The 24968-nt window shown below is 42.5% G+C and overlaps 1 protein-coding gene across 1 annotated transcript in view; it reads left to right on the top strand.

Annotated features, from left to right (window-relative positions):
* The window catches only part of GPC3 (glypican 3), a 404167-nt gene that overhangs the window by 19913 nt on the left and 359286 nt on the right, over window positions 1-24968 (top strand). Inside the window, exon 2 of the mRNA XM_002918749.4 lies at window positions 10589-10750. Coding sequence (XP_002918795.1) covers window positions 10589-10750 — 162 coding nt within the window. The remainder of the gene's footprint in view (window positions 1-10588; window positions 10751-24968) is intronic.

Raw genomic sequence — 24968 nt, 5'->3', positions numbered from 1 at the left:
CAAAGTGTGCTGTGAGTTCTAAGTTGACGGCTCTTGGGGATTATTTGGTGGGGAGGGTAGCTGGGGTAGAGGCTGCAAATGTGATGAAAGAGACACTTTATGGATGAGAAGGTTTGAAGAGCTGAAGCTCGGGGAGGGGCACTCCAGGGACAGGAATAGCATGAGCAAAGCCGGGAGGCTGGAAATGGAGCCATGTGTTTGGGATACATGAAATAAGTTTAATTAATCCTCAGCACCATGTCAAGAAGTAAGTGATCTTGTCTCCATTTTACAGATAAGGAAACCAAGGCTCAGAGAGGCAGTAATTTGCCTTTGATCACACCGCTGTTAAGTGGGGTTCACACCCCACTGGTCTATCTGGTTTCCCAGGTCCTCCCTTTGCCACTGTGTACCATCCCATCAGGAAGCTCCCTGCCGTTAGTTGGCCTCTGGAGACAAAGGGCTATGTAGAAGAGAATGTGGTTATTACACAGAGTGAAGCTCTGTAAGCCTGAGTCGTTGGCCTTGGCCCCATATCCATGTTCATGTACAGCCAAGTGCTATTGACAAAGCCTAACCCTAGAAAAGCAGAAGAAAATCCTTTGCTATTTTCCATGTCCTCTCAATGCCCAGTCTAGAATGGGCTCAGTGACTATCGAATGACCTGCAGTTGGGGAACTTAGACCCTCAGCTCTGAAATGACCTCAGCCAAGCCTGGAGTTGAGAAGCTACTTGGGTAAGCCACACAGCTGTTTTGGTAGCAGAGCAGGTAAGAACACTTTAGTCTTGGTAGGGAAGGGCTCTTCCTCTGCCCCCGGTGTGATTTCATACACAGGGGAAAGGGCCTAGCGCTGAGATTGAGCCTAGGGTGTTGAAATTCTCAGCTACACTTCAGGTCTGCATATTTGAAGATTGTATCTGAAAAATAAAAATTATACATCTCCTGAAAGATGGGATCTCTGCTACTTATCTGGGTAGAATAACAATTAGTGAAAGAGTGACTCAGGGAGACAGGGAAATTGCCTTAGTTTAGTCCCTCTGGCAAAATTCTAAACTAAAAGGTTTTTTATACCATCTGGCATTGTTCTCCAACCCAGTTTTGTTTTTATTAGGACTTTTCCCCGTGTCGAAAGAGTATGTGTGTGGTGTGTGTGTGTGAGAGAGAGAGAGAGATTGGAAGAGAAAGAGGGAGACAGAAAGGAAGAGAAAGAGAGGGAGAGAGATCTTTATGTTGGGCTCTGCAGACTGTTCCTTCATTTCCCCTGGAACACCACTCTTCTAAAAGTTGCTGTAGTAACATCAGTTAATCTGATCTAGTTCCTTTAAAACGGAACTCTCTTGAAGTTCTGGCATTGGTTCCAAGTCAAAGGGGAGGGCATCAAGCCCAAACCTCAGCGGGCCCCTTGAGATACCAAGATGAGTCAGTCAGGGGTCTGTGCGTCAAGGAACTTAAATCTGGTGGAGATAAGCCATGCAGATGTAACCATGATGCAAGTTAGAGTGAGAAGTGTCTTGGTAAAGGGTGCAGAGTGCTGTGGGAATCCCAAGGAGAGAAAGCTTGTGGAGTACATCTCTTTCTGCTCCCATGAACGCTCACTCCTGTTAGAATCCAGTCCAAAGATAAGTAGGAGTCCATCATACCTCAGTAAAGCTGGGGAAAAAATTGTAAAGATAACAAACAAACAAAAAAGAACCAATGATATGTGAAATCATCTTGCAGCAGGACTCCCAGAGCTCCTCTGCATCTGGCCCTGCCGCTCTCCACAGCTCGTGTGTTTCCCTGTAGCCTTACCAGGTTTCCTGGCAGTGCCTGGGTGGGCCACCCATGTTCACACCCCTGTGCCCTTGCTCTCCTTTTTCTTTTTTTTCCTTCTTCTTTTTCTTTTCCTTTTCCTTTCTCTTCCTTTCCCCTTCCTTCCTTCCTTCCTTCCATCCAGAGAGCACAAGGTGGGGGTGGTGCGTGTGGAGGGGCAGAGGGAGAGAGAATCCTAAGCAGACTCCCTGCTGAGTGCGGAGCCTGATGTGGGGCTCCATCTCACCACCCTGAGATCATGACTTGAGCCAAAATCAAGAGTCAGACGCTTAACTGACTGTGCCACCCAGGCACCCCCTTGCTCCATTTTCTTGAAGGGTTTTTAAGGAGAATGATGTGACCAGCTATGTCCTTTAGCAGTATCTCTCTGGGGGCTCTGGTGGAGGAGAGCCTAGTAGAGGCAGGAAGTCGAATGTGGAGGCTCTTCCAGCTGTCCAAGTGAAAAGAGGCGGGGTGTGGGGGGACATTTACAATAGAACCAGTGGGATTTAGCAGCATTTCACTACAGGGGATGACGGTGAGTAAGGTGTCTACGATGACCTAGAGGTTTCTAGTTAGTTTGGAAGTCCATTTCCTGGACAGGGTCTGTGTCCTGTTCTTTATCATACTCCTCGGGTTGGGTATAGGCCCTGGCATTCAGTAAATGTTGGATGAATGACTCGTTCACCACTTTGGCAGGCTGAGTGTAATCAGTGAATTTGTATTCCCAGAGCACATGTTGACTGCTGGTTGGGAATGGGGTCCAGAAAGAACCTGTTTGTGGGAGAGCGTGGCGTTCTAGGGATTCAACCTTTCCTGGGCATGAAATGATACGCAGTTAATTGATGGTTGGCAGTAGAGATAAAGGTAATTCATTCTTTAATTCTCAGGCTTAGAGAATGGTTTATCTGCAGGGTTGCTTTAAACTCCCAGTACTCCGGTGTGGTAACAACATTTTGGCCTGCCTTTCCAGAGGCAGAGTCTGTGGCGGCCCCAGGCATGATCTTTGATTTAAAGTCTGAGCTCGTGATACCCAGGTGCGCCCTCCTCAAGGTCATGTTCTTTCAGGCTAAATAACAGAAGGGTAACCTTCAGCTGGGTTCCCTAAGATGATCTCTTCCACCAGCAATCATCACTTTCCCCACCGGTTTCGAATGCAGTCATTTCTTTCATCTGTATTCCTATCTTGATTAGTGAGAAATTAATGAGCGTGTAAGATTTGATTTAGATAATGATTAATTAGGGGAAAAGGCACCGTTCTAATAGCAAGTCACTATTATATGCTAAGGAAATTAGTTAATATTTTTGGATGGCAAATTGACTTGTCCTCCGTTTAAAAAAATATCTTTTAAAAGTGTCTGATATGTTTTTTTGTTCATTAGTAGAGCAACCTACGCTTAATCCTTTGGATAATTTTAATAGGCATCTATTACTTTCCCTACAAGTCACGAAGCAACCAATTTGGGATATCATTCATTCTTCTGCTTAATATTGCGTTAATGATGACATTATATCATTTTTTTCGCACAATCCACCTTTGTTAGCAAAAAAAATAATAATCTGCTATTCATAAGGCAGGCCTTGGCAATGAAGTGTGTCAAATCATCATCATATATTTATATATCTATATATCTTCATCATATAAATATATGGAAAAGATTTCAATTTTCATTGTTACTGAGCCCTGACGATTCCTCCTCTTCTGTTGCTTTTTGAATATGTTTTATTCTGCTCTTAGGAGAGTATAAGGAGCAAGGTCTACATTGATATTTCTTCTGTTCTTTATTGTGTTTTTTAATGGGATTTTTGACAATTTATAGTCATTAGTAAAATTGCAGTTGAGTAAAATAACCAATGTATAGAACACAATACAGGTAATTAGAGAACTGGCAGTCTGCAAGTGACCTTGAGGGGCTATTTAGTCCATTCCCATTTCCAGGCTCTAAGACTCCTCCTCCTACGCAGCAGTCCTGCTCGCATTCTGCTTTTGCTCCAGAACCAGGAGCGGGCCTTTACTGCCTATGGTGCCAAGCCCGCCGGCTTCTGCCCGCGCTCAAGGCCCTTTACATTCTGCTCTTCGCATTCTGCTAGCTGGGCCCCAGATTCCAGCTTCTCTCCAGGCAGGTTAGCCTTGCCTTAGTACGCTGCTGCTGCCAAACCCCTCATACCCCTTAGCCTTTCCAAATCCTTCCCATCTAGCTCACGTCCCACCTCCCCTGGAAGCTTCGTTTGGCCCCTCGAGCCTCTGGTGAGCACTCATTTATCTAGCAAATGTTGTCCATAGGACATATTTTAAAAATCAACTTGATTGTAAATTATCTCAAACAATAAAATACACCCATGTTGAGTGAAGGATTTAATGAGTTTTTTCAAATGTATACACCCATGTAACCCCTACCCCCGATGAAAATAGAGCCTCTTTCCATCACCTCCGAAAAGATACTGCATATTTTGTCACCTGACCCTATACCAACTTTTACTGTGCTCCAGCTAGTTTTGTGTGAAAATCTGGTCTCTCCATGTGAGTTTCGTATTTATTTTAATGTTACTTAACACGTATTGTGCCAAGAAGGCTAAGAGCTTTACCCATATCATCTCACTCAATCCTAGCAATGACTCTGTAAGGTAAGTGCTATTGATAATCCCCTTTTAGCGATAGGGCAGAAAGGCATGTGGAATTTAAATGACCTCCCTGGCTTGCACAGCTATCCAATGGTGGGGTAGGACTGCATTATAAGCAACTTGACCAGGGGGCCACACTGTGTTTGCTCTTTCCCACCCACTAGTTCCTGCCATGATGCTGACCTCCGGGCCACTAAAACTTGCTGATTTGGAACAAAATCCAATAGAGCAGATGTATTTAGACAGACCCACAGCAAAGTGTTCACTGTCCTCTCCCAATTAGGGACAGGGCTCAGGCCTGGAATGGGGTCTCCGAGTGAGCATGTGAGCCTATGACTGCCAGCTCTTGAATGGAGCCAAAACAGAGCAAGGGCCCAAAGGATGGAGGTCAAGAAAGCAAGGCCACAGGCATCCAAGCCTACGACCTCCCCTGACACAAGAGTGCATGTCAGGAAAGGGCCTTCTGTGGTCCACCTGTGGCTTAGCTTCTGGGAGGGGAAGCAACTGCTAAGGGTGCCCAGCGTGGGTACACGTGGCAAGAATCCTCCAGGGGAAAGCTACCATAACCCAAATATCCCCTTTCAATTGTCAGACCCAGAACTGAAGCCAGTGTGCAAGGAAGAACATTGCCTCAAAATAACTAGAAATAAATTATTTTATAGTTCCTTCAAGTGAAACCTCTATTTGTGTATCTTCAAGATGTTTGGAAATTGGTTTTTGTGGTATTTAAAAATATTCTTCCAAGATCAAAGTTAAGTGCCCAGATGTAAAATTTTCAGGGTCATCTGTCTCCACTCCTTTGTTTTAGATCAGAGAGACACAAAGTTTTCAACCAGCGTTCTGGGTCTGCAGCCCTCGTTAATCCAACACTCTATGCACAGGGCTGAATAGGATCAGCAGGGCATCCCAAGGGGATGGGTGTCATTCTCTGCTCTTCAGGAACAGAAAATCAAGGAGAGGAGATTATAGTATAAGGTACTTTTTAATCCTCCAAAGTAAATGGGAACTAGCAGCCCTGTAACGACTTTAGTAAAAAAAAAAAAAATTTTTTTTTTAAGCATCTGGGAATGCAAAGTTATTAAGCTCCAAAGACTTGAACCTTTCCGGCTCATTTGAATCGTCAGTTGCTGAGCCTTCTCCTCCTCTCCATCCCAGGCTATATTGCTTGTCTCTATTCCCATTTCCCAGCTGAGTTCCATTTTTATATAAAAAATATGAGCACCTCTCTGATGAGTGTGGCCAACGATTACTTTTCCTTTCCATCTAACACAGGAGTTATTTCCCCTTAATCTTCTTTTGTTCCTGACATTCTTAAAGAATGCTTTGCTAATTATTCTGTCTTTTGTAGGTTGCAACTGATTTTTTGAATTGGCCTTTCTGCTTTCATTCATACAAGAATGTACCAGTTCTTGGTGTACCTCCTTAGTCATTTGCCCTTGGTTACTTTTTTTCCATCTTGAGATTTGGTTTCCAGAGTAATTCTTTGTTTCGCTGCTGAGGATTTCTCTCTAAATTCTTTCTCTACTTCTTTTGGTTGTGCTTTGTTTCTTTCATGCGTCTATTCCTGCACTGAAATGGTTCTGTTTGATTATTGTCATTTCATTTAGGCATGTCTAGCTCTCCTGGCCCACTTTGTTCCTTATGTTCTCTTGTGCTGGAGCTTATTTTAAGCTGGCCTGTGAGTTATATGAAATTTACTTAAAACGTTTTTCCCTTTGGCGTATATTTCTCTCCTTCCTGGCTTGGAAATTCTGAATTCGTATCAGCTTATAGATGTTTTTATTTCCTCAAATATATAGCTAACTCTTAGTCCCCAGATCAGTTGTCCTGGTTTAGTGATTGATCAGGCAGTGGTAGCTGGGAGGGAGGATAGATGTTTCTATATGTACATTTCTTATATCTGGATATAACCTGTATCTTTCTTCATGATGTCTGACATCTTTTCCCCCAAATTCTCACTTGACGTTTTGTTCCTTTCAAGATGTTTGGCTCAATGAATTCTTGAGATAGCAGGAGTTTTTACAATGATATGAGTTGACCAAGCCAGGGAAGGGGCCACATTCTATGCAGGCTCTAAGTTACTTTATGAGTTATCGTGTCAAAGGCAAACCNTATATGTACATTTCTTATATCTGGATATAACCTGTATCTTTCTTCATGATGTCTGACATCTTTTCCCCCAAATTCTCACTTGACGTTTTGTTCCTTTCAAGATGTTTGGCTCAATGAATTCTTGAGATAGCAGGAGTTTTTACAATGATATGAGTTGACCAAGCCAGGGAAGGGGCCACATTCTATGCAGGCTCTAAGTTACTTTATGAGTTATCGTGTCAAAGGCAAACCAAACTGGTGTCATAGTGATTCAAAGAGGTGGCCCTGGGTTTCTGCAGGTACACTGGGTGGTAATTTGTTACTTTCTAAGACCTAACAACTCCTAGCACTTCCCAGGGGAAAGATCTGAGCCCCATTATTTTATGATTCCCACTAGCTAGAGCTGGTGGCAGTAGGAACACTATCAAAAACTGGAGGTCCTCACCAGTGGACATTTAGAAACACAAAGGATTTTATTTAAAACATTTAATTTATGAGTGTATTCAAATACAGATACTTTAAACACACAGGACTTAGGTATCAGTTTACCAAGGAAGTAGATAAGTATCAGTTTACCAAGGAAGTAGATAAAGCATTGCAAACTGGACAGGAACTTGGTATATGGCAAGCATCTGCTCTATAGGATTTTCCTATCTACACGTGTGTCCCAACCAACCTTGTTTAAATCTAGATTAGCCACTCTTCCCGAAGGGGACTCTTTCCCTTCGTGGTCCAGTAAACCGCATCAGTTTCTACTCCTAGAATAGCATTGCATTTTGTAACCTCCTGTAGAAAGAACACAGTGAGCTAGAACGAGCTCTGTTTTCTTTTTTCAGAAGATAATCACAAAGCCTTTAAGCTTAGACCGTATTTAAAATCGGTTTAAGGCTTGTCTATGAGATTGACATTTATAGGAGATAAATCTGAACTCTGTGTCTCCAGACCCCAAATTGTATTTTGACACATTAAATATCACCTTTCTATCCAGTGCTATAAATTGCAGCGCTGGATTCGGTTTGGTGATGTGTATTATCTGTGCCCTCCCTTGAGGAAGGGGAAGGGGAGAGCTCGAAGTCCATACCCTGGACTCCCAACAGTGATGTCATGTGAGGCAACAGTTGATGAATTTCATTCCTAAATTAAGAAAATAAAACTTGGACACATACATTAAGGTTATGATTAACTGGAATTCCTAGGGAAATAAGATGTAATAAAAATAAATTTTCTGGTCACTTAGGACTAACTAGTCTCTCACCGCACACCCCACCCCCATTTTTTAAAACCTCCGTTGTTACAAAGCTGTCTAAAATGTCTGCATATGCTTTCTAGCCTTACTTCAGTAAGATTTGATGTTTATTACAGAACATTACTTTGCCAAAGACCTTCCAGGAGTCTTCCCTCTACCCCCATATACATGTTTTGTCATCCTGGCTGACTATGTTGCTTTATTGCACTCATTTCCTATGCCTTAGGTATTTATCTCTGTTAACCCCTTTAGACAGCTCTTTGGGGGTAAGGACCATGTCTCTTTTGTTCAAAGCACTTGGCACATAGTGGATGAGTCCGATTGAGTCCTCTGAGAAGCAGTTGCCAGTATGACACTAGATGTATAAGGGACTTCTCAGGGAAAACCTTTGTGAAGGACAATGAGCAGGGAGCTGAAGGATGCTGGAAGAAGCCTGACACTGTGGTGCAGGTCTGACCCTGTGGAGGAGGGAGGGAAAGAAGGAAGGTAGAAGAGGAAGAATCGGACTGCAGCACAGTTTTAAGAACGTTTTGTCAAGGTCAACGGGGAGTCCTTGAGCCCGAACCCCTGGCAGCAAAGTCCTGTGTCTCACAGTCCTTAACATCTTTGCTATGCTCCGTCATCGGCTGGGGCGGCCCCTGGGGATTGTGGCCCGGATACAACATGGCGGTGAGTTCAGAGCGCAGCAGCTGGGACCATTCGTCAGTTACACGCAGTGCAGTAGGAGATCTGAGATGCGCCGGTTCATGGCCACTGCAGAAGGATCTCGACAAAGGCTGGCTGGAGGGAGAGTCTGAGTACAGTGGGAGTTGCAGAAGAGGAGGGAGATTGGACTTAATAATCACTGAAACCTAATATTTGTAGTATCGGTGAAGGATATAAAATCATGGGACTCCCCCTCATTTCCTTTGTCTCTCCTCAGATGCTACCTTATGAAAGAAGCATTTCTGCACCCACAGAAGTCATGAGGATATGAATAAAAAGTGTAGTCAGGGGAGTAGATGAGAGTCATTCAAAAAATATTTTGACTACCCTATATAAATAGTCATTCAAAAAATATATTTGACTACCCTATATAAATAGAATTATTGTTGCCACCACCCCCTACCCTAACTCCCTGACTTTGGTTTTTAAACATTAAAGAAAATTAACAACTTTATTGAGGTATAATTAACATACAATAAAGTACATATTTTAAGGGTATAATTTGATAATTTTGACCGATGTGTACGGCCATGAGAGAATCACTGCAACTAAAATCTTGAATATATGTCACTCTGCCAAATTTCCTCACTCCCGCCCCGTGGCTGCCCTCTGTCCCCTTCCCAAGAACCACTGAACTGCTTTCTGTCTCTATAGGTTCATTTTCATTTGGTAGACTTTTGTATAAATGGAACCATAGAGTATGTAATTGTTTTTAATGTGGCTTCTATCACTTAGCATAATGTTTTGGGGGTTCATCCCCGTGGTAGCCCGGATCAATAGTTTATTCCTTTTTATGGCTGAGTAATAATCCGCTGTATGTATATACCACAGTTTGTTTTCCCTTCCTTACTTAGTTCCGTTTTCTCTGTAGTACTTATCACTACTTGACTCTGTGTGTGTGCGCGTGTGTGTGTGTATATGTATACACACACACACCCACCCCATATATATACACAAACTATACATATATATATACACACACAACATATCATGAACTACATATATGTGTCTGTATATATCTGCTATATCCACCGTGCTTGGCATGTGATAGGTGTACAATAAAATATTTTTTGAATGACTCTCATCTACTCCCCTGACTACACTTTTTATTCATATCCTCATGACTTCCGTGGGTGCAGAAATGCTTTGCGTCACCAGCGAAGAGCTGAGAATGACAAAGGTTTCAGTCATTGGGAAACTTCGCCGATGATCATTATTAACCGAGATCTGGAACACAAGAGCTGGAGCTGCATGTGTGTGGGGCTGGGGTAGGTTCACTTAAACAAGGGAGGAGGAGAGCCTTTTAACCAGGAGAGAGATTGGTCGACTGTGAGGGATGCTGCAAAAGGTCACATTGGATGAGGCCTGAGAAAAGGTTCTGATTCCCTAATTTTGGAATAAGCGAGGAAATTCTTCATTTGGCAACTTTTTATGGAGCTACAAAAATAAAAAGGCACCGTGCGTCGTAGGTGAGTTGGCAAGGACGTAGCTCAAGGGGTCAGAGGTCGGCATTTGAATAGCGCTAGAATGTCGTAGTGGGAAGGGATTTTGGTGATTGTCTGAATGTTCATATTGTCCTCTGGATGTTTTCCTCTGTGGATCTTCCCCCAGACCTTTAGTGAATGACAACAGCAAAGCTTTGATATGATATTGATGTTTTAATCGTTTACCCCAAAAAGCCACACCGGCTTGGCAGACATACATTTCATTAGGAAATCATAACCGGAATTTTGAAAATTGCCTCTTGGTTGTTCTCTCATTCATAAATTATAATGAAGAAAAATAAATGGTAGGAGTGAAGATTAATCTTTTAACGGACAAATTAAATATCGGTGTTCAATGACGTATACTTGGTGCTATAAATTAGTTTGTGCAGAATTTACGAGTCAAACCTAGGCAATTAATTCTAATGGTTATTCAAAAAGAATCAGTCATAAAGATAATTGGAAGAAAGCAGGGATTAGTTAAGATAAACACTAATTTTAAATAATCAAGATTTTAGCGCATTTTTAAAAAAATGCATTGTCTTACCTTGTTTGCTTCATGTGTGTGTGTGTCTGTGTGAGTGTGTGTGTGTCTGTGTGTGTGTGTGTGTGTAAGAGAGAGAGAGAGACATTCTGCTTACTGAAACATGAAAAACTTGTTTGTTTCAGGATCGGATCTGCAAGTATGTCTCCCCAAGGGCCCAACATGCTGCTCCAGAAAGATGGAAGAAAAATACCAGCTGACAGCACGGTTGAACATGGAACAACTGCTTCAGTCTGCAAGCATGGAGCTCAAGTTCCTGATCATCCAGAATGCCGCGGTTTTCCAAGGTGAGTGCTGGGGATCACGTTAGACGTGCCGCCCCATGGCATCATTCTCCAGGCACCGGGCTTTCAGATGCTAAGTATAATTTATATATACATATATTTTTAAGTATAATTTATAAACCACCATGCCAGCGTTAATGCTTGACAGAGAAACCTCCCAGTGAGAGATTCTGTTTAAGGAAAAACACAGTTTTTAGAGATGCTGTGTTTCACTCTTTGGAGAAGCGGGCATTGTCTAAAGTCATTGTCCAAGGACATTCTGTTTACCTGTGCGCGGAGGCTGCAAATCCCTGCAGGAAGGGTAAATGATATCTTCTCTCAACAAGCCCTGAAGACTGGTTGAAAAAAAAAACAAAAGAGGTTACTTAAATACCAGTTTTCTCCAGGCGTGGGTTAGATGCTTGTGGAACACGCCTGAACTCCTTCTGACCACAGGGACCATTTCCAGAGAGATCGGGAGCTTGGCTCGACAGCCCAAGTTTTCTCACTTGTGTGAGTGGTTACCTCTTCTTTCTTTGTGAGTCTCCGTTCTTACACCTGTGTGTGACTGTAAAAGGAGCTGTTGCGGACTTGCCAGAATGGGTCAGAAATTCCATTTCTCTTCACGAACTTGCAGGACTATCCCAGCAGGATGGAGGGTACCTCCCTTGATCCGAAGACCCAACTAGGGGGGCACCTGGGTGGCTCGGTCGTGAAGCGTCTGCCTTCGGCTCAGGTCATGATTGAGCCCCGCATCAGGCTCCCTGCTCAGAGGGGAACCTGCTTCTCCCTCTCCCACTCCCCCTGCTTATGTTCCCTCTCTCGCTGCCTCTCTCTCTGTCAAATGAATAAATAAAATCTTTAAAAAAATAGCTGAGCTTATAAGTATGCATCAAAAGAATAAGACTTCAACCCTAAAATCCAGGAAATTCAGGTCCTTGTGACAACAACAAAAGTGAAAACCTTGATAGACTTAAAATGCCTTTTCTCAGTTCTCTCTCTTCCTGATATTTAGAAGCAAAAATCACTAACATATCATAATAAAAAAAAGATCATTTTGTACTCAATAACTACCCCTGGGTTATTGGGTTTTAAAATGAAAGGGGATGGTCAGGGATTAAAGGAGAAACTCTCTCGCTGTGTCCCTCTCTGTCAAATGAATAAAATCTTAAAAAAACAAAAACAGTAACAAAGACCCAGCTAGGAATGAAGGTGATGAGGTGCTCTGTATGTATTCATTCTTTTAATCTTCACAATAATCCTATGAAGTAAGTCTTATTATCAGCATCCCCATTTAACCGATGAAAAGCCAAGGCACAGAATAGTTAAGTAACTTGCCCAAAGCCACACAACTAATAAATGGTGAAAGCAGGATTTGAACCCAGGAGGGCCTGGCTCTCAGAGTCTCTATTTTTAACTACCTTGGTGTGCTGCCTCCTGGGAGGGGAAATTAATTACAGACATTAGGGCTTGCTTCTATCTTTCCTGAGGCACAGGACACTGGCTACCTTTTTCTTGCTCTACAGAGAATTGGGGTCAGATAGAAAAATAATGCCTCTGATGACTTGACATTCCAAGTTTGTAGGTTTATGGCACCTTGATAAGGATTGACCTCTTTGAATTGTAAGGTAGGTTGATTATAGCTTATTTTGTGTATTACAAGGAAAATCTTAGAATTAGCTAAGAATAGTATTCAAATTAGCTAATAAAGCATACATTCCTAATAGTTTCCTGGGTCAAAGCCGCAGGGGATGTTGGGTTGATTATATGAAGTACAGTATAGAAGCATGAGGTATATGTTCACTTATTTATGTGTGAGACTCTTGTGAAGAGTTTGTTGAGACTAACAATTTGGCGAGTGTATGAATAATTTAAGCTGATTTTAAAAATACATGTACCATTCATGTACTTCTTAGATTGGTTTTGGAGCTGATCTGCTGGCTGAAAGTGGGGTGGTAAGAAGTGATGGGACATGAGAATTGGGTCGAAGCAGAGAGCTGAATCTTACTGTTAAGGGGTGTCCAGGTGCTTTGCAGAATGGAACGTTCGTGATTGGTTTCATTCTCAGAATGACCGGGCCCACCGATGTTATCTGACACCTATGGAGAGTAGCAGACATGGCTGCCCCTCTGAGGGCCTTGGGTGTCAGCCTTCCCATCTCTGCCCAGTCCTGCATTTTGCGTATAGTGTTTTCTAGGCCTGGAGCAGCACGAGACGAGGAGAGAAAGGACGTTCTGACCAGATTTTGATTGGCTTAGCATGGAGGTTGAACACTCGTCATGTGAACAGAGGCTGGAAAGGGGGGGCGGGTAGCACCTACTAGTATCCTCGCTCTCCCTTTTTCTCACACACATGCACACACACAAATATATATGTATTATTTCTCCAACTGTGAACATAGGCAGGAGGACAAGTCTGGCAAAGGACCATGGTGGCAACTCAGTGATGTCTAAACTTGCTGCTGGTGCCTTCTACCTCATCACCATATGGACTCAATTCTTTCTCTTGTTTCATTCCCCTATTCTTTCCCTGCTTCACATTTAGAACAAATAAACCCCATAAGAAAAAGGAAACCATGGTCCCAGACCTCAAGGCAATTATGCCATGTTTGTAGAAACATCGCCCCTGAATTCTTTCTGTAACAAACATCGGGAGGGACAAGGCTAAAATCAGGGACCGCTGCAAGCTGAAGTCTTCTTGATTGCTAAGAAAAAGAGAGCAGCCACTTTTTTCCTTATAATTACTTATTATTCTGACGAGCTGAAATTGGGAGGGCACAGTTGTTTCTTCCTTAAAACACACTCTCTCCCCAAGATTCCGGTAGACCAAATCCTTGCTCCAATATTTCACTCCTATGAAATTTTGTGCAAGCTATTTTCTCCACCACATGAAGCTGAAGAAAGCTCATCTTGATATTGGCCTAGATCCACAGTCTCTTTAGGATTCCTTCACTCGTCCACACTGGGGGTATTTAAGCTGTGAATGCTTTCTGCAAATATGTGCACAGTTCCACGAGCAATCCTTACTGCCTCGATTTGGATTTTATGTCTTTGTTTGCAAGAAACCTTTGCCCTCATAAATGAGCCTGGGGCCCTTTGCTACAATGGTTGGAGTGCTCTCTCTCTAATGTTGTTTTGATAATGATTGAAGCATTAAAAAAAAAAGTTCTTTATTTTCAATCTTTGCATTGCCTCGTTTCCTAAATTTAATTTACTTGGATGTGCTAAGTAAAATGGGGCAGCAAAATCGTTTTTTGTTTCTGCTTAATTAATTCTTTTTGGAAAACTCCACTGAAGGATTTTCTTTTCTCTTTTTCTTCTCCCGTACCTAATAATAATTACAATGATAATAATACTAATGGCAATTTATTAAGTGCCTACTATATGATGCTCACTTTTACATAATTCTCTCATTGGATTTTCCCAGCAGTTCTCTGAGGTTCATACTGTAATTATCTCCATTTTACAGAAGAGGAATCTCATTGATGCCCCAGCTTCTTCCAAGCCATCATGTGACATGGTCTTCCTTGTTCTTGGTGTACTTGAGACGAAACAAAATTAGGAAGTTGTAGGATCTGTGGTCCTTGGGACAAAAACTGGCATCGAATTCTGAATGTTTCATCCTCTCTCTACCACCTCTACACCTTCAAGCCTGGAGCTCTGTTTTCCTTGCAGAACGTCATTCTAACTTTCAAACACATCCTATCAGGGAGTATTTGGGGGGTATGCCTCGGGATTTTCCTGTATTTTGGATGATTCCAGTCTTCCCCAGGGTGCCACCAACTTTGAGGAAGAACACGCTTCAGCTTTTCTGGAAGTTGCCTAACCCGCAACTTGAGCTGGCTTCTTCCGAGGAGAGAAAGAGAGCAGTTAAGCAGAAGACATCCCTGTGCTCCTGAAATGCCATTGAGCTCCTGCTGAGGGAGTTGAGAGCTTCTCGGGTCCTCGTTCAGTGCCTACTACTGTTACAAATTTATGCGTGGTCTTTTTACAAGCTGGATTTTCTAGTTTTCTAGCCAGTGGTAGGTAAGGAGTTACATGGATGGGTTATGGAAGAAGGCCAGAGGGAGGTACCTACAAGCGGCAAGAAGTTATGAGAGCCAGGAAGGGTGGAAGACGTAAAAGTAGACACAGGGGCTCACTGAGTGGGGAGGACTGGAGGGCATTCAGCAGAGGGGTACATCCGACGTGCCTCAGTAGCCCCTTTGTTACCCATGTCCATAGTGACGGTTGTGAATCAATAAAGCAAGATCAAATTACTTGCACTGTTTTTCTTTTCCTTAACATTTTCATTTGAAGCGGTGAAAAAAATATTTGGGGGGGCTGCCTGAAGGGCAATAGAAGAAACACTGGCCTTGGAGTCCGAACGGCTAAGTTTTAACTCTAGTTCTGTATTGGTAAGCTGTATGGCTTCGAGGGGTTGTTTAGACTCCATTAGCCTCGGTTTTGTGATCTACAAAATGGGGATAATAATTACAGTCCCACTTACCTCATGGGGTAGAGGTAGTGGAGGTGATAGTGTCTTGAAAACTGTAAAGTACTGTATTCAAGCATTATGATGTAGACAGCTCATTTATGTGGCCTGCTTTACCCCAGTGGTGCCCGATAAATGGTGCTTTATCATTACAGACTTGAGCCTCCATAAAGCTGGGGGTCATGACGTAGTTCACCCACTTTTGCCCCCTACAGATGATATTCAAACAGCTTCTGTGCACAGGTGGGAGAGCACTTAGGTAAAGTAGCCTTTGAAAAAGGGGTTTATTTTGTACCTTCTTAGATGTGAAAGTTGTGCTGTTCAAAATGTCAATACTGCCAGGAGCAATCCTTTTCTCCCCGCTTCCCGAAGCTTCTCTTCTGGCCCCTACCTGCTATATTTTACACACAAACAAGCAGCTAGATTGGGAAGGATTTGTCGTGTTCAGGCCATACATATGTTTCTCAGGCCATATATTTATTGCATTGTCAGGCCCACGACGTCACGGTACTGTTGGAAGTCTTTCTTCTACCTGCTTTCTGTGGAGGAGACGAAAAAGACATTTCCACACGGTGGGGGGTGGTGGGCGGAGGACAGTGTTTCTGTCTGCTGTTCCTCCACTCTCTTGTTTCCCATTTCCATCTGCTCTTGGCAGTCCTTCTACGTTTTTTTTTTTTCTGTCAGATTCCTGTCTCTCCCACTCCCCCTAAATAAAATTGACCTTGGTTAGAACACCCTTTTCCATCAGCTCAGAGCAATTTCTCCAGTCATTTCTGCTTGAAATAACTGTTTAGGCACATTATTCAAGCAAAGCTTTTTTCCTTCACAGTTAATATGTGACTAAATAATTGCTCGAATGTTGATAAACATGTTTTTGAGATTCAATCATTTGTTAATTTAGTTTTTATAATGTTGTGGGGGGTTTAAGTGAGCACTGAACAGTTTTTCTCCATTTCACAATTTTTCCCCTTGACTAGTCTGACAGTTCTGCCCGCGCTCCAGCTCTGTGTGGGTCGAGCCCCACTGAGTCCCTGACTCCGACCATCGTCCATCCTGTCACAACCCTTTCTTCTTTGAAAATAACGTACGGGAGAGAATAATTACACTGATGTCTAATCAGAACTTAATGCATTTGCCAGGGCTAAATGTAATAACATTAAACGGGATAGAAGAATTTTAGGAACGCAAACCATGACCATGAGTGAGGTTATATATCCTCAAAAATGTAAATTATTAATCAAACCACTCATCTGTACAGCCAAGCTCTAGTAATCCCATTATAAAAGGGTGAATTTCTCATCAGAGCCTAGAAGATGCTGGCTTTAATTAGTGTACTTTTATGGCGCTGACTCAAAGAGATATTTTGGTTACAAAGTTTTTAAAAATGCGATTCTTTAATTATTAGTGCTATTGGAAAAACAATTGGAAACTGGGTGTTTAAAGTCGTTTTGGTTTTAAACTTAGAACTTTTGGATTCAATTCGGTTTCAAAATTCTGTGGCTTTCACAGAGCCAGAGGCTGGGGGAGTTGTAAACCTTTACTGTGCCCTCTTATTGATTTAGAAAAGTCAGTAATTAGGCTGAAAACTGTTTAATAAAAAGAGCTTAGAAAAATGACTCAGTGTGTGGGCGGAGACTGTTCTGGGGCCAACCTGAGGTGAGGAGATTATACAGATTAACTCTTTACCCCATCCCATGCCCCTCCCCCTCGATTCAATAGGGCTCTGAACACACCCCCTCTGGCTGCCATGCTCCTGCCTACCTTCTCACTAGTGGGCCCAACGAAGCAAATTAAAGGACATTGTCCCTGCCCTCTAGAAGCTTCCAGGAAAAATACCACTTTTGCCTCGAGTGATTACTCCCCACCCTTCCCCCCACTGGGATTTGTTTACTTTCTGAAAACATATGTTCCTCCTCCTCTTTCTGTCTCACTGAGTTGCAGTACCTGATATCTGAGTAATGAAGCATATGTTTGAGAGATTTGAATTCTCCTGTCAGTAGAGTGGAGGTAGAAACGATTTTCCTTTAAGCTGGAAGTGGTAACATAGAAATTAAAAACACCTTTCCCTCTGCGGACTGTGAGAGGCTTCCAGGGGCTGAGGTGTACCCTCATACCCCTCCTTTTTCCCCATCCAGGCTTCCAGTCAGCCACCAGGTCTTGCTTCTTCTTTCACGTTCCCTCACATCTTCTCCCTCCACCTCCTTCCCCTCTGCCCTCTCTGGGTATCAGTGGTCTCATTGAGTGCAATACTGATGCCTGCTGGCCTCGTCTCTGATTTGAGTTCCAGGCTCCATCAGCTTACACCTAGACTACCAACAAAGGCGGAACTGAGTGGCATGCCTTTGGACTCCTCCATTGGTTCCCAGTCCAGCTATGGAGTGTGGTGATTAAGAGGGCAGGCTCTGGGGTCATTTGGGCTGGGTTTGAGTGAGTCTGGATGGGGATAGGTAGGACAAGTGGGGTGGCTGTGGAGAGGGGGAAGTTGAGGGCGTGGGCCGAGAATTAAACCTCCTCTCTGAACATGTGCTGAGTCGATGGGAGACAAATGGAAAGTCTCCTCTTCGAAAGTGTTCTATTGACACCATCTCATTGAAACCTCATGACAACCCTCTGAGGTTGATACTATTATTAGCCTCATTTTACCCTGAGGAAGTGGGGCTTTAGAGAGATTAATTGGCTTGTCGAAGGTCAGCCAATAAATGGCAGAGGTGGGAGTTGAACTTTCATGGTCATGGGCAACCTCCCCAGTTCCAGCTTGCTTTCTTGCAAGGGAATTCTGTTGTATTTAATTTAAAAACATTTGCTGAGCAAGTATCTGCCATGTCTGGAGGCAGGCACTGTGGGGGATTCAGAGATAAAAAGTAATTCCTGTTTACCTTCAACTTCTAGAATCCAAGGCTTCCATACGTGAAAAACTCGGGTACAAGGCATCCTAAGAGAAATACTGTAAGAAACGTTTAGCAGTCTTCTGTGGGGGGTAAGGGTAGATTTAGATTTTGTGGGGCCCAAAGCCTGTACAATCTGGAAGCCGTCTTTAAGAAAAAGAAGACAAAATAAAAACCACAAAAAAAAGACAAAATAAAAACTACAAAAAAGAGCCTCTGTGGCTCTTCCAGGGGGAGGATCACAAGTGTGGGTTCCTGCAGCTTAGGTTTTGATAGTTTCCCACGAAACCCGCCTCTGTATGGGAGTGTGAGGTTGGAGAAGATTAATTCCGACAAGAGGGTAGAGGTTCATGGAGGAGACTGCCTGTATGAATTCCCCAGACAGACATGGCTCGTGATCAAAGAGAAAGGCAGGTGAGGGAGTTAGGTAAATCAGTGCACATCTTTTTTCTAAATTAAATTAAAATTTGAACATTATTAATTGCCTACCAGATACCAGTCTTGCTGGCCTCCCTGGCTAGCCTCGTAGCATCTCAGCCTTCCCTCTCGAAAAATCAAGATGCCTAGGAGACATGCAGAGAAGGTGTGTGGTGTGACAGACGTGTGCTCGGGCTTTGGGGGGGAATGGAGTCTAAGTCCCAGCTCTGCTAAATCCTCTCTTTGTGACCGAGAGCAAGCCACTTCTCTCTGAGCCATTAATTAAGCAGGGTGAAATCAGAGGAGGGCTGTGAAGAGCTCAGCCCCATGTGCATCTGTACAAATCAAATGTATGGCAGCCATTGTTTCAGTTATTCCCGGTTGTGTGTTTGTCAGCATTGCTGTAGATGAAGTAGAATGTCTTTGCTCTGCAGGATTGATCATCACATAGCTGGCACATATCCTTTTTTAAAAAATGTTTTTCTGTGCTTTAATGTAATTATAATTCATATAAAAATGTTCTAGTATACCCACTCCTAATCCTATCACTCATAAAAAACCGCTTGTAACATTTGTATGTGTTTTCCTCCTTTCTGTGTGTGTGTGTGTGTATTTAAGACGAAATAGTATGCACTTTCTAAATGGTCCCCTAGTGGTCTGAATGAGTCAACGTAACCTCGGGATCTAACTAGCAATGGCAGACTCTGGTTTCATTGGGTTGCATTAGGAGAGGAAGGAGAACAAAAATGATACAATGAACCGGGATGTTTATGATGCTTCCCTCCTTTGGTTGAAGTTCTTTAGCGTTAGTACTGGACCTGATTAACTGAAATGTAATCATTGGATTAGGCCAGGTCCCACTGTATTCCCTCTCCTGGGATCCTGTGTTTTTCCTTTCTAATACTTACCAAGTTCGTAGTGATGCATGTATGGATATTTTGTTAACAGGGGTCTCCTTTCCTGGAGAATAATCTCTCTGAGGGTAGGGCTTATGTGTATTCCACCTCACTGCTGTAGTCCCAGGTGAGATATTAGAAATGACTCACCCCAGGTGAGTAAATGCTTGAAAACATATACACACATACACGCACACGCATGCACACATTTACACATACACATCATTAAAAGAGGTAGTATTAATAGAAACAGATTTTCAACTCTCCTACTTCCTCTGCAGCAAGTGCCACTATGACCAAATAGAAAAAAAAAAATACAACCTGTTGCCTGTAGCATTTATTTTCAGGTTTTATTTATTTTTATTTTTTTAGAGAGACAGAGAGCAAGCTAGGCATGGGGAGAGGGGCAGACGGAGAAGGAGAGAGAATCTCAAGCAGGCTCCATGCCCAGCAGAAAGCCCGATGTGGGGCTCGATCTCGAGATCCAGAGATCATGACCTGAGCCGAAATCAAGAGTCAGATGCTTAAGCGATGGAGCCACCTGGTGTCCCTATTTTTAGGTTTTAAACTCTACTCAGACATAAGATCTTAAGAGTGTAGCTAATAGGTTGAAACTTTCCCATTTTGAGATGAAATGTCTTATGTTATACCTAAACTTCTTTTTTTTTTAAAGGTTTTATTTATTTATTCGACAGAGATAGAGACAGCCAGCGAGAGAGGGAACACAAGCAGGGAGAGTGGGAGAAGAAGAAGCAGGCTCATAGCAGAGGAGCCTGATGTGGGGCTCGATCCCAGAATGCTGGGATCATGCCCTGAGCCGAAGGCAGACGCTTAACCGCTGTGCCACCCAGGCGCCCCTAAACTTCTGACTCTGCTTATGGCCTCACCACTCCCTGGCTTGCTGGTTGTCTTTTCTTCCAGTCTGATCTAGACTCTACTTCACAGAACACTGTGAGGAAGGCTCAGTGCCACGGATTTACACTTTGTGACCAAGAATCATGAGAGCTGTGACACCTGTCAGCTTCTCCAAATATGCTCTATGTGTCATTCCTGATGACAACGGGCACTTAAAAGTAATCAAGCAAACTTTGTTTTAGGATATTCTTTTTTAAAAAAATAAGTTTTGACTCCACAAATAAGTACTACAGGAGTCTCCCCTCCCCAATTTGTGGTTTTACTTTCTACGGGTTCAGTTGCCCGAGGTACACCCTAGTCTGGGATCAGATGATAGGACAGTCGTAACCTAACACTATGGCACCATGCCTACATCACCCGCCTCACTTCATCTTGTCACACAGACATCATCTCACATCGCTATGGGAGGAAGGGTGAGTACAGGACAATTAAACACTTTGAGAGAGAGCCCATGTTCACATAACTTTTATTATAGTTTGTCGTTATTGTTCTATTTTATTAGTAGTTATTGTTGTTAATCTCTTACTGTGCCTCATTTATAAATGAAACTCTATCATAAGTATGTATGTATGTACGTGTAGGGAAATGTATAAGGAAAGACATAGTCTATCCGAGGTTCAGTCCTATCTATGTCTCAGGCATCCACAGAGCATCTTGGAATGTATCCCCGTGGATAAGGAGGGAGACGACTGTGTATGTTTTTTGGGAAAATGAAAAAACACAAGCAACAAAGTGGAAAATAAAATGACCTACATTTTAGCTCCCAGAAGACAATTACTATTAACATTTTGGTATATACTCTTGCATACTTTGGTTCAGTACTATACATATATAGGTGTATGTATATATTTTTTCAAAAATGGATTATATAGCTTTTTTATGTGATATAGCCTTCTTTCCATGTCAATAATGTATTTCTATAATACAACTGAAATGTAGTATTTAGAGACCCCATAGTACTTAGTCATGTGTCTGTCTCATATGTTTTTAATCCAACCTTCTCTATTGTTAGAAATTTAGGGTACTTTCAGTAAACCATAGGGAGATAGATAATGTTCATGTAACTGAATATTTATGCACATCCTTAATTATTTCCTCAGGATAAATTTCTGAAACTGGAATTGCTGGGTCAGAGGCTGTATAGTTTTTAAGGTTTCTCACATTTATTGCCTACTTGACTTCCATAAAGTCATAGCTATTTTCATACCCAATAGCAATATATGAATGTCCATTTGCCTGACCGTTTGCCATTTTACAGTAACCCCACTTTGGGTGAAAACAGTCCTCTTCGGTTACTAGGGAGATTTGATGGTCATATGTACTTTTTATTTTGTGGGTTTTGTTAGTAATATTCTTTTATCATGAAAAAATTTAGCTATTCATTGTTTCTTATTGAGAAGTCCTTTTCTTATTGATTTGTAAGAGCTCTTTATATATTCAGGATGCTAACCCACTTTATGTGTTATAAATTGCATTTACTGATTTGTTTATTTGATTTTTCTTTTTTTATGGGGTTTAAAAACACCTTCGGTCAAACGTATCAATGTCTTCCTTTGGTTTCCAGTATATTCTTTGATTATTTACTGATTGGTACCAGATTTGGCATGAATCAAAGATGTGTTCTATTTCCTGTTCTGACACTAACTATGTGAAAATTGGTAAGTAATTTAGTGTCTGAGTTTGCTTTCGTATGTGCAAGATAGCACCTGACCTGCCGACCTGCCAGAGCGTTTATGGAACAGAAGAGGTAATGTATATGAAAATGCCTTCAAAGTTTAAAGGACTATTTTTGTTGTTATTCAGCTATCCCCTGATACTGACTATTAATCTCAACAAGTTCATGTTTACTGTACTGAAAACAGCATTGCCTTTCCTTCTCCTGGATCTGACACCATTCTGGCCACGTAGAAGGAGGTGGTCTTGGTCTAGAAATACACTGGAGTCTGTGCTCTGGTAGTTGGAGAGGTGCTCAGAGGGTGGTGAAATGTTGCCTGCCACCAGTCTCTGCCTGGAGTGTGGATTCTGGGCATCCATCCCACCTTCCCAGCTGGGAAAATGGGCTCTGGAACTACTCTTTGATGTAGTATGTGTGTTTACTTCCACATGCCCCTGCCCTTGAAGGGTAGCTAACAAAACCCATTCAGTGAGGCCAAAGTGTCTGTTCCTGTCCAACAGAGTAGCAGGTGGGGGAAAACCCAAAAGCCTTCTGTCCACACTCCTATTCCTTGGGGACTAGAAAAACAGTACTCTTTCTAGCAGTTAATATTTGAAACAGATACACTGGCCTATCAGATAAATCAGTGGCTTAGCACAGTTTTGTGGTACACATTCTGGAAAGAGTTGTTTATTGGGAAAACTTCTTTTTAAACCGTGAGATGACCATAATTCTCCCTCTGTAAATGCCAGATTAAAAAAAAGTCCGGCAAGAAAAACAGTAAAGTATCTCACGAATCAAAGTAATCATTAGTAGAAAAACAAAGTATGCTCTTTTTGGCAGGTTCTGCCAGATGGTTGAGAAGGCTTATAGTAGGAGAAGATGCTTAAATGATGCATGTATTATTTCAAATATAATCCTGAGGGGTTTTGTTTTTGTTTTGATGGGAGGGGAAGATTGTGTATGCTCTCATAACTTAAGCCTTCTTGAAGGTCAGAGGCCTCTGGAAAGTTGGTGAAGTTAGACATTTGAACTCATCTGGGTCACTTCCATGAAGGAAAAGCAAGGTTAGCTTACTGAATGTCTACTGTGTGCTAGGTTTGATTAATCTTGATAACAGTAGCGATACTGCTAGGTATGATTATTGCAATTTCACAAGAAATGAAAACTGGAGTTAAGAGCCAAGAAGCAATTCACCTTAGGCCACATAACCAGTAAGTGGCAGCATTAAGTTTCTAACTTCAAAGTCATTGCTCTTTTCATTGAACCACACTGTCTTCCTTGCACTTAGAAGATAAAAATAAGCCTTAACAACTCATAAAAATGATCATGATCGGGGCACCTGGGTGGCTCAGTCGGTTAAGCATCCAACTCTTTTTTTTTTTAAAGATTTTATTTATTTATTTGACAGAGATAGAGACAGCCAGCGAGAGAGGGAACACAAGCAAGGGGGAGTGGGAGAGGAAGAAGCAGGCTCATAGCAGAGGAGCCTGATGTGGGGCTCGATCCCATAACGCCGGGATCACGCCCTGAGCCGAAGGCAGATGCCTAACGACTGCGCCACCCAGGCGCCCCAAGCATCCAACTCTTGATTTTGGCTTGGGTGGTGATCTCAGGGTGGTGAGATGGAGCACCATGTTGAGCCCTGTGTCGGGCTCCGTGCTGGGCGTGGAGCCTGCTTGCGATTCTCTCTCTCTTCCTCTCCCAGTGCCCCTCCCCCCTTAAAAAATGATCACGATCATAGTTTGAAAATTAGAAAGTGCTGTCGGAATCTGTACAGTAATAGAGACATAAACAAAATACCCCAGGATTGGCCCCCCAATTTTATTTGGCAGAAGGCTGAAAATCCCACTGCTATGAAGGAGTTCTCTGTCGGGGCATACTAGGGTGGGTTTACTGTACCCTGATGTTCTGTGGCAGTGTGGTAACCTTCCCTATTTCCTCATAAGAATCAGACACACACCTTTCCGAGTTCATTTTAGTGCTTTTCAGCCTGACACGGAAAGGGACTGCTAGTCTGACAAACACAATCTGGCCAGATGTTATTATTTTGCACTACATTTAATTTCTTCCTGCCAAAGATTTAGACTTCTTTTCCCTGATAAAGATCAGGGGAAATTGTCTGGTATTTACAAAATCCCATCCAGGCGTATCTGTTACAATGTTCACTTAGCAAAGTTTATTAGATTATTAGGGCTTTAAACCCTTGGGCTCTTTCGTTATTGAAATTAAAAAAAGAAAAACCCAAACATCTTCAACAAATTTAAGTGGCATAATTAGACCCTGGACTTGTGTTACAGGCATTTTGGAATTATGAAAATGATTTAAATAGTATTTGCTTCCTGAGAAACTTGCTGAGTTTGACAGGGATGAAAGGAAAGCGGTTATGCTCCTTTGGTCTCCCGAGTTAATGGGGAAAGTGATATCTGGAACCGAAATAAATTTGCTATAGTAGTATGGTGAAATTATTCCCATAAGTAGTTAGCCATACCACACAGGGCCTCTCTTTCTTGGCCTAGTTAAAATGTGGGCACCACAATATTAGAGGAACATGTGGGTCTGTCACTTCCTTGCTGATGAAATCCATTTAGGGTAACACTGAACCAGACCCCTTAAACTCTAATTCTTGGCGTATACCCAGACTCTACTAGGCGTAGGAAGATCGTAATAGAAATAGTCAGTATTTTCGAGATCTAATAAGTTCTGCTTTGTGTACGTTGCCGTTTTTCTCAAGGGATTTCACTGTGCTTTGCGTGCAATGATTGTATTTTCATGCATTTTCCAAGTTGGAAGTTGGTGGCACTATTCTTTCTTTCTCTAGTGTAGGAATGGAGACAGGGGAGGGTTTGGGCTGGGGATCTAATGAATCAAGATTAGGAGCCAGTAACTGGCCGGGAGCTTTAGCTGTATGGTGTACATGAGACATTGAGGCTGGCTAGACCAAAGCAGTCTAATTATGTTTATTTGTTTTGGAGAGTGGGGTGGAGTGGCACTAATTCAAG

This window comes from Ailuropoda melanoleuca, chromosome X (assembly GCF_002007445.2).
Source record: "Ailuropoda melanoleuca isolate Jingjing chromosome X, ASM200744v2, whole genome shotgun sequence".
Taxonomy (NCBI): Eukaryota; Metazoa; Chordata; class Mammalia; order Carnivora; family Ursidae; genus Ailuropoda; species Ailuropoda melanoleuca.
This window is presented reverse-complemented; position numbering and strand designations above follow the sequence as displayed.